Consider the following 16,886-nt stretch of genomic DNA (forward strand, 5'->3'; position numbering starts at 1 on the left):
CCGCCAAAGCACTGCGTATGTAGAAGGTGCCTATGGGAGCAGAAAGGATGATACAGATGGATCAAGGGTGGGTGGGAAAGAAGAAAGAAACTCAACATGTGGCAGGTGTTAGGCAGCTTTATGTTCCTAAATTCTGAATGCTTGTGCTGAAATATCAAACAAAAGAGTGGGGAAATTACTATCGACTCCCCCTACACACAGGTAGCCATTGTTCTTGACTGTTCATATACATAATTCATTAATATTTAGCTCCTAATTTTCATCTCACTTAAACCAGTTGAATCTGGAATAACTCCACTGACTTCTGTGAAGTTGCTTTGGATTTTCACAGTGACAACAGAACCTGGTTGTCCCTTCTATGTATATCCTGTGATGTGGCTGGGGATAGAAAGATTCAAATGGGGTGCTGGTGTTGGCCAAAACATTAGTGGTGTTGGCCAGTGGCTATCCAAGCCGTATTACAATGTCAATTATTTCACACCTGTAGCAGAAGCAAACAGAGATCATATTAAGAAGCAGCTTGCCAGCATCCCAAATGGCCACCCACTAATTTTAGTTTTCTCAGCTGTTATAGTCTCTGACTCCACTTGCAACCTGCACAGCCTGCTGCCAGGAAGCCTGACAATAAAATGTAAGTTTAAATACTCAACAAGTATAAACTCAAACAATATATCTTTTTTCTGTAGTAGTATCAGTGCATTCTGTGTGAACGTAGTGGGGTTGAATTTGAAAGCGTACAAAATATTGTATTTGCTTACAGAGATCATTAGAGAGTACAAGGAAATGTATTGAAGGTAGTCCATATGGATTAAAGGCCATGATCCATAGAGCTAACCTTGGAAGCCTGAATTATTATTTATTTTAATATCTAAATATATTTCTTCATGAGAATTCTGAGAAATATAGTTAAATCAGTTACAGAAACATAATTCAAGCGTGACTAAACCCCTCTTTCTTTTCTAGTAACTACTTTAATAGTGTCATTCATTTTTGACATAGTGTTACTAAACTAATTAATGTTTCAGTTGTTTTAGTTATTACAATTTTAAATCTTGCATTTATAGATTATCATTTTAGAAACATTCTGGGTTGTAGCACATTACATGAAATGAGTTCCATCGGAGGAATTGGGTGATATCTTAAACACACAAGCACAAGTTTTGTATTGTGTGATGCTACCAGAACATGTCAGTGCTATTGTTTTCCAATATCTAAGAGTAGCCCATCTATTATACATTGTTTCAGGTTGTCTGCCTCCCTCTCTGGTATACATTGTATATTCATACACACCTGCACATAAATACATATCTATATGCAGGTCACTAAGAATTTGATAGTCAATGTTTTGAGAGGGAAGGTAAATTAAAGTTCTCATAACCAATTATTATTTGAGTTGTTTTCAGGATAAACTGTCCCAGTGGCAGGAAGGGTGAGCATTAATACAATACACTGGAGATTTTTAATGGAGTTTTGGTAACTTCAGTGTAACCCCACAGCAGCTCATGACTTTGATGCCATGGATTGTGTTTTATATGAAGACTAAACTTGGTTGGATTGTCTTAATCAAATAACCTAACTCGGAGGGCAGGTTCCAAGCAATAATTTATTACCTCACTGGACCCCTTGTAAACACTTACTAAATAAGTGAGATTTAAATATGTTTTATTTTCCAGGACCAACGGGTCAGTGCAAATGATATTGAGTATGGAAACGTACTAAGGCTTGATAGTCATTTCCCTTTATTCTGAGGTTAACAACATTAGGACCTCATCCTGTCAGTTCTCTGCATGCAGAACTACTGCTGAAGTCAATAGGTTTTCTGCATGAAGGATGTTTATAGGGTTGTGCCAATTGATACTGTAAACAAACGTCATGAGAATTAAAATTTCACGTATCTCTATTACAGTGCATGAAATAGCTATGGCCAAGTTGTATTCTATGAGTGTGTGCATGTGTATGTATACACACACACACAAACTAAAATAAATTGGAAGCCAGGAACACGAAAGTCTTCTATCCAATCTCATTGTATTGAAGACATTTTAAATCTCCGAAGAATATGTTGTTAATGCCGACAAGCCAATAGTTTTGGGTTCACAGTAATTGCATACTATTTATTTAAAAATCTTCCCCAGCAGTATGTGCCTGTTACCTAAAGCGATGGAGCAGGTCCCAGTCATATGTCTGTTTCTAAACCTGGGCCTACAGTACATGACATAGCACCCACTGTGGCCTCTGCTCTGTCACTTTGCAATGCGATTCTATGTAGTTTTACTTGAATAACATAAAATAACATATATAATGTTATTTATGTTATTTTCCACGTGAAGAACTCCTGTAAACCTTGCCGTTTTGAAACTCAGTGAGGCAGGCGTCTTAGACAAGCTGAAAAACAAATGGTGGTACGATAAAGGTGAATGTGGACCCAAGGACTCTGGAAGTAAGGTCAGTCGCTGCAGTTCGGGACCTACTGTTGTGTTCACAAAGCAGTAAAGGGAGTAATGAACAAAATGACATGGAAATAAAATAAATAGCTTTAAACACTCGTTAAAGGATCTGGAACAAAAAAATGCTTCCCCCACCCTCACTCAAATAGGCATGTGCCCCCACTTTAATTTAAAGAAGCACTATTGCTCTTCCAGGTTTTCAAATGAGGTTGATGTAAAAAAGAAAATTGTTGCTTTCCTTTTGAAAGGTAAATCACATCCCATCTTCCTGTATTTTTAAGGGTGATTGAAGAGCTTCAAGATGGGTTATTTTTCCTCTGTGTGAGAAGAGCATCTTCATTAACTGCTGTGCAATTTATCCCTTTCTCCATTTGTCCTTATTTGGGAGATGGCCTAGCTGAGTTGTTTGCTTATATTCTGTGAAGGTGAACACTCAGGCATTCAACACAACAGCCTGGCCTCGTTGTATAGGAACAGGGGGTGGAGATAATATGAATTCTGGGGTGAAAGGGCTTCAACTTTTAGTACTCTGCTTCCTAAAACTCCAAGTATATCATCTCTGGGTTTCAAATCCCAGGCGCCCCCTTACCTCACTGCAAGCCCAAAAATTAAAGAGTCTTAGGGAGTACATCCTCCCCTTCCACTTCCCCTGGGAAGAAAGATTTCAGAAGCAGATATTCTTCTGCTCACTTGAAAGCCCTCTCAGTTAATCCCCACCATGTATTCCCTTATCATTCTGGGTAAGGTGACCATATTTTCCCAAAGCGAAAATGGTACATGGCATGGGGCTGGCTTGAGGCGTCCACCCCACCCGCACCCGCGGCCAGCCTGAGGGTCCCCTGCCACTCGCCTGCCCGGGACTGGCCCGAGGCCCCCCTCTACCCACTGCACATGGGGCTAGCCCAAGACCCCTGCTGCCAGCCCATGCGGGGCTGGCCTAGCCTGAGCCGCTTTCACGAGCCCTCCCTCCAGCACAGGGCTGGCATTGCCAATTGCCCCTCCTCCCCCCACACATTCTTCCATGCCCCGCTAGGGGTTGCACCCCACTTTTTTGGCAAAACTGGGCATTTCTTCAATTTGCTCATGGCAACTGATGATCAGTTGGCAAGAATAAATGGGACAAATGCCCAGTTTTGCCAAAAAAGTTAGGCCAGCTGGGACAGGGCTTAAAAAAGGGACTGTCCAGGCCAGAACGGGACATATGGTCACCCTAACTATGGGTATCTCAGCAGTTTTCTCCTGGCTCCTCTTTCTACCTCCCAACCTTTGCCCAGAGCCTAAACAGGAATATGAGAGGCATTGACTGGTTGCTGTTTTGTAGCACCAAGAGTGACCCCAAAAGTCAGAGGGAAAAATTAAAGTGAAAATGAGTTTGCCCCCTTGTTTCTTACTACATGGCAAGTGAAATCTGAGGAGGGGATTTAAACCAACCAAGAGCAATGCAGCCTCTACTAAGGCAGAAACGTAACTATCATTATCCCTGTGTGTGACAGCTGAGGAGGCTTTCACCTAGCACTTACTTTAGGCCACCATTTCCCCTCAATAAAATCTTCCTTCTTCTTGACCACAAGCATCATGACAACAACTGACCTGACAACAGAGAAGAATGGCCATTGCATCCAAGACCATGAGCCTACAGTAAACTAGCTAAGGGAAGAGAAATGATGCTGGGGTACAAGCATATGCCAGCAGCCAGTCACAACCTGGATTCATGTCCAGGTCTCCCGTGCATCAACATTAGTGTTATCTTCTACTTGTCGGGGCATTAAGCCTACATCAAATAGTGCATCTTTAAATTAAACATTTCTACAAGTAGTGTTTAGTGTTCATGATGAATTAAACTTTCACGCAGTTACAAGAGGTTAATCACTTTAGCTTATAAAACAGAATTTTATAAATATCTTAATGTAAGCAATGTAGTACGTAAAAGTCCAATTTTGAATAAATCCCTATTCTAGAGACTTGTGCTGAAAAATTATGCATATCATTTTCAAACCCTAAAATACCAGACTCATTAAGATTTTTGCCAAAAACAGACTGAAACGTACAATAGATATTTGCTATGTTAAACCCCCTAAGGGGAACATGTATAAAATAACACCTACTTAAGAATACGTCACTAAAAGGGATAAGTATTGTTTTCTAAATTATTACAATACTTAGAACTAACTTCTAGTCATAAATTAATTGATCTTTAAATAATTCTATTAATATAATTTTTTTATATAACAAAGCCTAATAGTCCATTACCACGATACCAAAAAGATATAAAATAAAGTAAAAGTAAATAAACAGCAGTGGCTAAGATAGTATGGGATATATTTTATGTTAATGAAAATGTGTTTGTGCTTTAATTAAGAGAGACAGCTTAAGTGTCACATACTTTAAGTATGTATTTAATTAGCTGAAAGCCAGGCTGGCTGAGTCTTCATATTGATGCATATCAAAAGCGAACACTATGTGTTAATAAAATTATGCAGAGTCCCATCTGATGTAAATGGATTTTTGGATTAGAGAGTTTTTAAATGACCATCAAATAAATCTAGTTTCATATCACTGTTAACATTTTCATTAAATAGAGGTAGATAGATCATTGTTTAAAGTTATAAATAATGGTAATACCATTTCACAGCTGTTAGCGAGTGACTGACTACATCCTAAAGTAATGATTTCCATGTTTGCCAGGAAATAATGGCACTTAATATATATTTTATAAATTCAGATAGGCCGATTTTTGTGAAGAAGTGTGTAAATGACTGTCAGTTAATTTCAGTTAAACCTCTTTTATGTATGTTTTCAGTGTATGATGTGTAGCTTTTGAGCTCCCGCTGTCTGACGTCAGTGGTTAACTCTACCGATTCTGTTTCCTCAGGACAAGACGAGTGCCTTGAGTCTCAGCAACGTTGCTGGAGTCTTCTACATTCTGGTTGGAGGCTTGGGCTTGGCCATGCTGGTGGCTTTGATAGAGTTCTGTTACAAGTCCAGGGCAGAGGCGAAGCGAATGAAGGTGGCAAAGAGTGCACAGACTTTTAATCCAACTTCCTCGCAGAATACCCAGAATTTAGCAACATATAGAGAAGGTTACAACGTATATGGAACCGAAAGTGTTAAAATTTAGGGGTAGGACTTAGGGCCCACTACAGTGAGTGGGTGATGCATCTTGTAATGCAGTGTCGTGACCTGTCTGTTCGGTGGTGGTAATGCTTGCTTCTCAACAGAGCTTTATATTTTGGAAAACTTCAGTGCAAAGTGGTTCCGTTTTTTTGGCTGCAGATGTACAGTATACTACTCTATGTTGCTAATAGACATCTGCATTGCAAAGACTTTTTTAATATGTAAAGAACATCTTCTCTTTTAAAAAAAAAACAGTTTGGTCTTACTGTATCAGTTGGGACATTACAGCTATTTGACATTTTAGATACTAAAGCAAAAATAGAGTCCTTCTGTAGAGGGAGCCGCAGCTTGTTTGGGTTATTTGGCTGGCCTGTTTTTCTAAGGGCTTTTATTATTATTGAATTACTATTTATTAGCCCGTTTGTAGCTTTTTATAGGGATTATAATCAAGTTTTGGGTTAGGCAACACCTCAGTAAGCCTTAGTCAAAGCTTTAGGGAGAGCAAGCATTGTGATATGATTCTAAATGTGATGAATCTTTTTTCCCTACCCTCCACTCCTCTCCCTTGATGAATAGAATTGGATGCTATTTCAGCATGGCATTTGTTTAGTAAATCCTTCCTTGGGCCAACCCTTGTCCTACTGCAATAACTATAAATAATGCCAATATTGTTAATGGAGTTTAGAGATTCACATCAGTTTTCAGCAGACTAAGACCGACTATCCCTTTATCCTGCTGAGGAGCAATACCTTTTAGATGTAAATGTAGTGATTTCAGTGACTGAAATGTTTATGGTATTTAGCCTATTATGATGTAGCACGACGAAGTAGGTGTGCATGAGTGGTTTACTAATATAGTGAAAGAGCTGGTCTCTGCAGTGTGAACCTGGCTATCTAACTACTCCTGAGATCAGCACTAAATCCTTTTAAAATGGCATATAATAACAAATGGAACTTGTATATTATTAATATTAATATTATTATTATTATATAGTGTCCAAGGTATACTAAATGCTTTATAAATTAATATGCAGGTAGGATTGCTGCCTCCTAGTTGTTGCAGTCTAGAATTCTCAGTCCCATTCCATTAGCAAACCAGATTATTCCAATTTTGACAAAATGTTCTAAGCTAGATTCTTCTGGAATCATAGAACCGAGATGGGTATGGAACTTAAGTAAAGGGGTGTGAGAAGCAGATTTGGAACTGAAATTTTATTTTGCCACCTAGAAAGATTTCAAAGGAAAGAATTGTAGATAAAATTATTATTATTTTTATTTATTATTTATATAGCGCTGGAGCGCACGGCGCTGTACAATAGGTGAAGTGTACCAAACAAATAACAGTTCCCTGTCCCGAGGAGCTTACAGTCTAAAGGCACAGCCGGTACAATACAGAACAATACAATACAGAACAAACACAGAATGAACACAGAATGGTGTATGGTCATTATAGCTGGAACGCTTCAAGGAATAGGTGGGTTCTCAGGGGTGTTTTCAAGAAGGTGAGGGAGGGGGCTTGGCATACATTGATTGGGAAGCTTTTCCAAGCATAAAATTTGTCTGTAGATTTCTTAGTATTCCTATTTATTAGTCGATATACACGCAGATATTTCCTGGCTATATTTTAATCATAACAGGGGCCTAGTTTCCCAATGACACAAAAGTGATTTATGCACCTAACTCTCATTAGTGAGAATGTGAGTCATGCACATTAATCCATAAACACAGAATAGAGATCAATCCCTTAACACAAATCTGAATGTTGATAACAATCTAGCCTAGACTTGACTGTCCAGGTTACTTCAATGTGGCAAAACCACTGTGCCCAACATTAACAGCTGCTGTTAGATCAGATGGCTAAGTAGTTGATGCCAAGGTGACCCCAACTGTTTAGGGTAATATTCATTAACCCTATGACACCAGGAGTTAGGATTTCCAGATGCCAACATCAAACACTGTACAAGGCTCCATGCCAACTCCCAGAACCAAAGGTTTTAAAAAAATCATGTTGTGAATGTAATTAGACAAAATGCAGATGAAAAGCTTTTTAACCCCTGCAGTTCCTGAGTGGTTTGCCCAACACTGAGCATGTTCTCAAGCTATTGCAGGGAACAAGGGCATGCATGTCAAATAGGTAAGCAAAGACTGTATGATAATAATAATAATTAATAATAAAATATGCACTTGTTAGTTCTTTTTAAAATGGGAATAATGAACATTCATTTCAGGGAGTTATAGGTGAAGTTACACATCATTAAGTGTATTGTTGTTACTTAACACAACAGTACACCATGCGGGAGTAATCACATATTCCTGATCAAACTCACAAAGCAGGATGCACCCAAAATGTAGTCTTAAAAAATCCCAGTTCCCACCCAAATACTGACCTGGCCCACAGTCACTTAGCATGTGCAATATGGCAGGATAATGTAACAGGCATTATGACTACTCCTTTGATAGAATTTATTTAAATCCTTGTTTTCCCTTTTTTCCCCCTAAACAAACAAAACCAGAATGAGAACTCATCAAATTTTTTTGAAAGACATTTCTTCATAGTTGAAAATGTTCTTTTTTCAAAAATGAATAGGTCGCCATTTTTTCCAAGTATTTAGATTTTTTAGAAATTTTTTACAACATTTTTATCATTTTTTTATTGAAAGTGGTATTGAAACATTAGCATTTATTTTCTCATTTACTGAAAACCTGGGTTCCCATAAATTAATTTTGCTAACCTTTTTGATGATTTCAATAATGTTTAGCTGCTTAAACTATGTTAACTCCCCCCAAAATGAAAAACTTTTTCAACCCTCTGAAAAACACCCTCATAGTTTCAATATTTTTCAACTAGCTTATTCTGCTCAGGATATTTAATATAATACCTGCCTAAGAATTTTTATCAAGTTAATATTTATTTTAAACATTTCTCAAACAGAATATGTTTATACCTAGAAGACCATTGAGGCTAGTTGAGATCAATGAACTCTTTGGTAAAATATTATTATTCCATCCCCCAATTACACATTCCTAATGAGAATTTCTGTTAAGTGTTAGCAGCCTACAGCCTATGACTATGATTTCACACATTTCCCCTGCTCAGATTCTCTCCCAGAAAGAGCAGTGATACACATGTTCACTATTCATTTCAGAGCCTCATCTGTGCTCATTTAACCAAACGTAATTAGATCATGTTAGGACTATGGTCTGCCAATATATTAAAAAACAAACCGTCCATGGAAGTTATATGAGGTAAATGCCTGCATGAAAACCCAGGGCATTTCTGTTTTTAAATCAATCTAAAATATCTAAATTGTGACTGTTCTAAAATATCTGAATTAAAAAGGGTTGGGGGGGAGATCTTACACCACCTTAACTGTGAGCCAGGGAGTCTGAATATGTAGGGCTAGATTGTGTCTCTGGGACACAGCCATTGGTAAGAGGTGATGTGTTGCTGTGCCTCTGCAGGGGCAGCACAAGGAGGGAACTGTGGTTTAGGGACCCACAATTCCCTTGCTCCTCCCCGGCGGCTCCCATGGGCATTAATTTTCTACTGGCCTATACCAGCACCCAACTGCCACCCTGGAGACACCAGCTACCTGCACTGGTGGGTACACAGGGGGTAGGGTGGAGTCAATGTTCCACCTTCCCCGCCTCGAGCTATACAAGAGATCAGGCACACAGAGTCCCTTACCCCTCCGCACCTGGAGCCAACGAAACCCGGTTGCCCTTGTAAGGGACTAATGGGGGTGGAGTAACTCTTTCTAGGCCTAACTTCCCTATATGGGCATAAAGTCATGTGAAGATCCAGCCCCTTAGAATTTACGTTTTTATACGCTTTGGTGTTTATTGGCATCTTATGTACTTATCTGCATTTTGTACTAACTCCTGGATGCTGTGAGTATGACAATACAAATAGCTCCCTCGTGTCAAGGGTTAATGACATCAGCGTGCTTGTCAGGGTGCAGGTAGAAGGGATGTATCTCAAGCTCCAAGTTGTTGCTCGCCAAATAGAAATTGAGGGGGTGGGGGTAGGAGGGAAGAAATAAAATTTTCAACTCTTCCTTCCCATCCTCTCTTCCTTAGTGGGCTGTCAACCTGTGAATGTCCTGAAGATCTGGATCCTGATTCAAGTGCCTCTCTTGCTTTCTCTCTCTCTCTCTGCCCAACCCCATACTTTTGGTTAATCTAATCACTTATTATGCAAGTGGCCAAATGCTACAGCAGGCACAGGCAACGTTTAGCAGCATCTTTATTGCATTGCTTTTGCACTTTACATTTTCAGTTTCATGTCCAAATTAGAAAATGGGGTGCGCAATTTGCCTTTAATATTTTTGGAAAGGAAATAACCATATTGCCCAGATACTACTAGTAGTCAGGGCTGTGTAAGAACCTGAATGGAATAAAATATCCACCCCATATTAAAGGTCCGATGCTCCAAGATGCTGAATGTTGTCGACTTCCATTTAAGTCAATGGGAGTAGGGCACTCAGCATCTCACAGGAGACACAACACCTTGTAGGGTCAACACCTTAAAGAGAGACTTTCAGACACACAGTCTCTGGATTTAACTGCCATCTTCTTACTTACTGTTCATGGCTTTTATATTTTTTTCTTACTACTTTTTCTACAATAATTATCGGGACTTTTTCCCTCACAGCCCAACTTCTCCTCCTAATTGATTCTGCAGTCAAGCCATGACGTTGAATTTGTGACAACATAATCAAGATAGGATTAGCCCTTCACTCTACCCGTGTGTTTAACTATGATATGATTCAGCAACTGCACTAGTTTCCTTGCTCAATGGTCTCCTCATGGTGATGAACAAATGTCACCTACCATACTGATTTTATTAGCTATTCCAGCTGTTTCCCATGAGGTGTTGTTAATCCATCTTTGGGATGGGAAAGGACACTTTTTTTCAGAAGCTTTGTTCTTCCATTCCATCTGGGAAATTGCTCATCATCCCCAAGGGTTCTCTGGCCTAGGAATCCACTAGGTTCTATTTTGTCATCCTTCTTGTTCAAAGTGTATGTGAATGGCTAGAAAAAAACAGTGAGATGGTTTGGGCCACAAAATCATTGATACATGTAAAATATGAAGGTGGCCCTTATGTCTTTTTTCTTTATCCCTGGATTGTTCAGTCTCTCTGCTTCCCTGCTGCATGACCATGGTAGGGTCCTGGATTGGAAAACTGGCTGAAGTTCAATCCAAACAAGATGGAGGTGGTTCTGGTGGATAGGGAGATGTTTCTGGAAGACTTGTCAAGAATTATGCCAGCTCACTCTTTTGAGAAATATGTACTCTGTTTGTCAAAGAGATTTGAAATCTAGAGCTTATTTTGGACCTCACCAGCTCCAAAAATTCCAGATATCATCAGTGGAAAATGATGAAGAAAAAAAAGTGGGTTTTTTTTCTTGCAATTGGCCTAGAGAATGTTTGATTTTAGACTGGACCTCCCCATTTCTCCATGTCTTTGTCACTTCCAGAGTGGACTACTGTAATGTACTCTACTTGGGACCACCTAGAAGCTTCCACTAGTGCAGAATATACAGCCCATTAATTTATAGTTAATGAGCTAAATTATACCACCTTACTTTATACTAGTGCTCTGCAAGCTGCAAGCTTCCTATTTGCTTCTTGGTGCAATTCAAGCTGTTGATACTACATAAAGTAGGGTGACCAGATGTCCCATTTTTAAAGGGACAGTCCTGTTTTGGGGGACTTTTTCTTATATAGGCACCTATTACCCCCCACCCCTGTCCAGTTTTTTCACAGTTGCTATGTGGTCACCCTATCATAAAGCTATGTATGATTTGGGGTCCCATAGGGGTACCTAAGAGACCATTTCTTTCTGTATATACTACAGCTGTCATAGACCAAGGTGTTTTTGTTAACTATCCCTGGATCTGAATGCTGTGGGACTGGAGCCACTGTTCTTTCAGAGGCAGGTCTTGGACACTGTAACTGACTGTCCTAAAAATGGCTTCACCCCAGCCCAGATTTTTGGTCTTTAGGGAATGATCTAAAGCTCTTCTGTTTGCTGAGGTCTGTTCCTGAGTTAGGTAGTCTACCAGGGTGTTACATTACCTAGGTTTGTTAGGGTAATTGATTGGGGATGGTGCTTTTAATTCTATGCTCATTATGGTGGCACTGTAGTGTTGTACAACTGGAGATTGTTCTTTGACTATCTTTCTCTCTCTCCCTCTCATGTACATATATATATATATAAAATAACGTCACAAACACAGGTTCAGGACTTCACTGCTGGCTCAGGCAGAAGGAGAAGCTGGGCTAGGTGGGACAAAGCTCATAACAGCAATAATAGCAAATAAAATGCAGGAAAATACCACAGTTCATTTCCTTTTGTAAAAATCTGTTTTAGCCATTTTTCCAATGTGACTATCCCCCTTCTGGTCCTCTGATTTTCCAGTACGTCTCTGATTTTATCTTTGTCCCCACACTTCATGGGTCACTCGTCTGTGTTATAGATAGAGCTGGTCAAAAATTAGAATTTCCATCTCTTGAACAATTCTAATATTTCAAAATTTGTTTAGAACTGTTGTAATTTGGGTGCCTCCTGCCCACCCGGGTGACTGCCCAGGGGTGCCGTGCAGCAGCACAGAGGGGTGCGCTGCCAGCGTAGTGTCAGAAACTGCTCCCGGCTGGCAGGGGAGCACTGGCGGGGGAGCGCCCAGATTGCTCCCTGCTTCCTCCGAGCGGAGAAACGCGGCGGGCGGGGGGAAGCAGTGACACCCAGATACTGCTCCCAACCCAACATTCCTCCACACCCCCATAGTGGGCAGTGAGGGGAGGAGTGAGGTGCAACACCAAGCACTCTGTGCAGCCATGTAACTTTCCCTACCTGGGCTGGGCTGTGAGGCGAGTTTCAGGAGCTGCTGCCTGCCCCTTACACAGCCCAGGTTGGGAAAGTGACTTGGATGCAGGGAGCCTTAATGCCAGTCCTTGCTCCCCCCTTGTACCCTCTTAGGGCTGTGTGGAGAAACAACGGTTCAAGGGGAGGGGCGAGCAGCAATGCCAGCTGCTCTGTGCATCCAGGTCAGTTTCCCTTTATGTGAGCACAGGAGGGGGGTACAGGGATTAGGAGTGAAGGGGTCACAGTGCAGGGCTTGGGGCGAATGGGGGATGGGGAGCCCATGGGGGCCAGGAGTAATGGGGGGACAAAATACAAGTTCACCTAGGGTGCCATTTTCCCTAAGACCAGCCCTGCTCCTGCCTTCGTTCTGCTCTCTGGGTTGACTACATCTGCCGTTATGCACCAAGGTCATGGGAATCTCATGGTGCACCAGGCTGGTTCAACTCAAGGGGAGACCATTGTATATCATGGGAAGTGTAATTCAGCCAGGGCTCCTAACCAATAGAAGAGAACAGGGGCATGAGGCATCCACCTACAATTCCTATGAGGCACCCAGGCAGCTCAGCTGGGAACAAATTAATGTCATACTGACCTGATTAATTTCAACAAACCAAAATGTTTCAGTTTGGGTCAACCTGATCCCACACACAATATTTTGTTCTGACTTTTCCGGAGGACATTTTTAAAAAATGTTGGCAAAATTGAAATTTTCCAGTAGAAAATGTTGCTTTTCTGGAAATAGCAATTTCAGTCAAACAAAGTCAATGGAAAATTCCTGATCAGCTCTGCTTATAGCCAAGTGTTTAGCAAATGAGATTTATGGAGAGCTCTCTGTGATTTGAAAATAGTAAATATTTTTTTTTTACAAATAGAAGCCACACATTTCTTTAGGTTTGAACATGGATTAAATTTTCAAAATGAGAGTTTCCAGGTTTATAAAGTAATTTATAAGCAATTTTTATTTATAATTTTTAGTTGTTTATTGCTAATCAGAGTGTAGGGCCTAATCCTGCAAACACATATGCACATAAATAATTTTAGTCATGTGAAAAAGTGCCTGCCAGGCCCCGGCTATAAAGAGTATTATTTCTCGGATTGCTGCAGAATATCAGTGTAGTGTGAAGCACTTTAGATTAAGGTAGCCCTTATACTAATCAGTTGAGCAAACTGGGATTTTATACTTTGTCCATAGAATTTGCCTTTCACAAAATTTTAACAGCAGAATCTCTCGTCTGATTTTTATTTTTATTTTCTTTCCCCAGTGTAGTTAAATGCACTTTATATATATAAATATATATAGAAAACATGAAAAAAAATGCAGATGTCTAAAACTTGATATTTTGGTGTTTGTTGTGTTCCAGCTTATTGAGGAACAGAACTATTGTAACACTTTCTTCTCTTTTCCTTTTTCCTGCATCCTAGCTGACCTTTTCTGAAGCCATAAGAAACAAAGCCAGATTATCCATCACAGGGAGTGTAGGAGAAAACGGTCGTGTATTAACTCCCGACTGCCCGAAGGCCGTGCACACTGGAACTGCAATTCGACAAAGTTCAGGATTGGCTGTAATTGCATCGGATCTACCATAAAAACCAAAAAAAAAATTGAGTGCCTTATTTAAACTGTGTTGGTGACTGATGGGAACACAGCACAGACTGTAACGACATGGGAGTGTCATTGATGAACTAATAATTGGGCTGAGAATTGGAAAGTACGTCCAAATGCGCCAGATATCATCAGCAACAAAGTGTGCATGAGCTCAGCTCGGAAACCCAAACTCAGATTTTATATCAGGAAAATTCATAATTTAGTTTTGTTGGGGGGAGGTGGGCTGGGCTGGGTATATTAACAGCAACAAATTTCACTTGAGTGGACTTAAAACTAATGAGACTTGCCAATTAGCGCATCAAACTGTGAAGAACATGCTCAGAAAGGACAACATTTTGGTCTTTATCTTGACAAAGTGGGGAAAATAGCTATAGAAGTCAATGAACATGCTAACCTGTGTCTCCAAAACATCAATATATACAATGGAAGAATATCCAGCTGTGGAAACGAATCACTAAACTGTGATAAGAAAATAATAAATATGTAAATCCTGTGAAAAAATAAAGAAATTATTTACATTTTCTTTGAAAAAAGAGGAATATTGAAACATGCTTGCTTTTTAACTGATGTAAATTCGGTAGAGGACAACACAATTCTTTTTTCTAACCATCTTAGGGAACAATTCATTGCAATAATTGATATAAAATGCCATCACTGTAACAAAATTCAGAGACTTTTTTTTATAAAAGTTGTTGGTCGTCCTCTTGTACGCTGTTACCTTCATTCTGTTACATCATTCCGTGTTCCACAGATTTGCATCTGTCTAACTACAAGAAAAACAAAAAAATTGTTTAGAGTACATCATCAGTCTGCAGTGTAGAATCAAAAGAGACTACGGGTCACTCATGTTACAAATATTATTTATAATCTTGTTCTGTGTAAAAAACTGTGGTTTTTGTACCCACCAAAAAGAATAAAACAACAAACGTTCTTATAATATTGACAGAGCTTGAGTTGTTTTCTGATCATTAGGGATGCCATCTGAAACAGCATAAAGAATGACTACATTGTGGTTGATTTCTGCTGTGAAACTCAGGATCATATGAGATACATATGGTTCTTATTACTTGCATATTTGTGAAGGGCTTTGAGATCCTTGGATGGAAGGCACAATAAAAGTGCCAAAATATTATTAATTATTATTGTTATTAATTATTATTATTACTGCTCATTAGAGCTTTCATTTCTGCTGTGCTAGTGGAGTGTTTCAGTGCCAGGATTGTTGTCTGGTTAATAAATACATATGAGATGCTGGGGGTAAAAAAGATGGTGGGAGCAATCTGCTACAGTAGTTGGTCAAAACTGTTAGAATTGAAACTCTGGCTCCTGCCCTGTAGATTGGAACCCTAAACAATTTTTATTGAAAATCCTAAATTGGATGTTCTTCAAACAATAGAAGATAAAATTACCCTCTCTGTCAATAAAACTCCATTGAAAGCCCAGCAGGCACCAATGCAATGAAAGCAAACTACTGGCCTGCCCATGAGACCAGATTCTTCTTTCCTAGTGGTGAAAGGAGCTGATCCAATGCTGATTAAATCCAGTGGCAGGGATCCCAATGACTGCACTGGGCATTGGATCAGTCCCTAAATCAAAAGCAATTTCACTCAGATCAGTGAAACAACAGTACACCAGAGTACAATCTGTGCAAGTTACACTGTCATCGGGTCCCCAAAGGCATAGCTGCTAATGTCTGGTTTTGGTTTTTTTACTGACACCTAGTGTCTGACATACAGTTATCCAACCAATGGTGGATTTAGAGTTAGTCAGGCCCTGTGCACAGCTTCATTTTCATCCCCCGCCTCCTGTCGGGACCCAGCCAAGAAAAAGAACATATTTTCTCCCCCCCGACCCCCTCCCCATTTTTCATTCTTTTTTTCTTCATCCGCCTCCTATAAGTAATGGGAAGTAAATGAAAATAAAGTGAGGTACCTTGATTGGGGCAGGTGGTTGCAGTCAGGAGGGGGTGTTGGGTGCAGGCTCTGGGTTGGGGCAGGGGGTTGGGGTGCAGGAGGTGGGCAGGGGAGCTGTGCTTATCTTGGGTGGTGCGGCTCCCAAAGCACCCAGCACACACACACCCCCTCCAGCAGGGGTTCGCCACGCTCCGCTGTGCCCACGCAGATCACATTGGCTGCAGTTCCAAACCAATGGGAGCTGCGGAGTCGGCGCTCGGGGCAGGGGCAGTGCACGGCAACACACACACACACACCACACACACATTCCCACCCTAGGGGCCGCAGGGACATGCTGGCCACTTCCGGGAGTAGCATGTGGCCACGGGCCACGGCATGCAGTCAGCCTGCCTGCCTGAGCTCTGCTGCGCTGCCGGCTGGGACTCGGGGGCAGGTTGTCAGATATTTGTCCTGCATTTTGGGGGGCCCCCATGTCATTGGGGGCCCCATGCCACCGCACAGTTTGTTTCATGGTAAATCCGCTCCTGTATCCAAGAATTTAGGTACAAAATATTAGTGCACACTTTTGAAGCTTTTGGCTCCACTTCTCAGTTTGTCCACCTTTAAGATGGAGATAATACCTCCCAAGGGTCTAAGATTAAACTCAATAAGTTTATGGAGGAGATGGTATGATGGGATAACATGATTTTGGTAATTAATTGATCTTTAACTATTCATTGTAAATAGGCGCAATGGCCTGTGATGGGATGTTAGATGGGGTGGGATCTGAGTTACTACAGAAAATTCTTTCCTGGGTATCTGGCTGGTGAATCTTGCCCATATGCTCAGGGTTTAGCTGATCGCCATATTTGGGGTCAGGAAGGAATTTTCCTCCAGGGCAGATTGGAAGATGCCCTGGAGGTTTTTCGCCTTTCTCTGTAGCGTGGGGCCTGGGTC

At 40.6% G+C, this 16,886-nt stretch overlaps 1 protein-coding gene across 7 annotated transcripts in view; it reads left to right on the forward strand.

The window, feature by feature from the left end:
- The window catches only part of GRIA4 (glutamate ionotropic receptor AMPA type subunit 4), a 276,316-nt gene extending 261,354 nt beyond the window's left edge, over positions 1-14,962 (forward strand). Inside the window, exons 14-17 of one of the 7 annotated variants that reach the window (XM_073338529.1) lie at positions 2,331-2,445; positions 5,320-5,454; positions 6,852-7,034; positions 13,854-13,938. In XM_073338529.1, coding sequence (XP_073194630.1) covers positions 2,331-2,445; positions 5,320-5,454; positions 6,852-6,986 — 385 coding nt within the window. In that variant the 3' untranslated portion in view covers positions 6,987-7,034; positions 13,854-13,938. Of the gene's footprint in view, positions 1-2,330; positions 2,446-5,319; positions 5,568-6,851; positions 7,035-13,853 lie in introns of those variants that run through there. The other 6 variants (XM_073338510.1, XM_073338548.1, XM_073338520.1 and 3 more) reach the window with 6 other exon arrangements.
- Positions 14,963-16,886: the final 1,924 nt, after the last annotated feature.

Source organism: Lepidochelys kempii, chromosome 1 (genome assembly GCF_965140265.1).
Source record: "Lepidochelys kempii isolate rLepKem1 chromosome 1, rLepKem1.hap2, whole genome shotgun sequence".
In the NCBI taxonomy this organism is placed as follows: Eukaryota; Metazoa; Chordata; order Testudines; family Cheloniidae; genus Lepidochelys; species Lepidochelys kempii.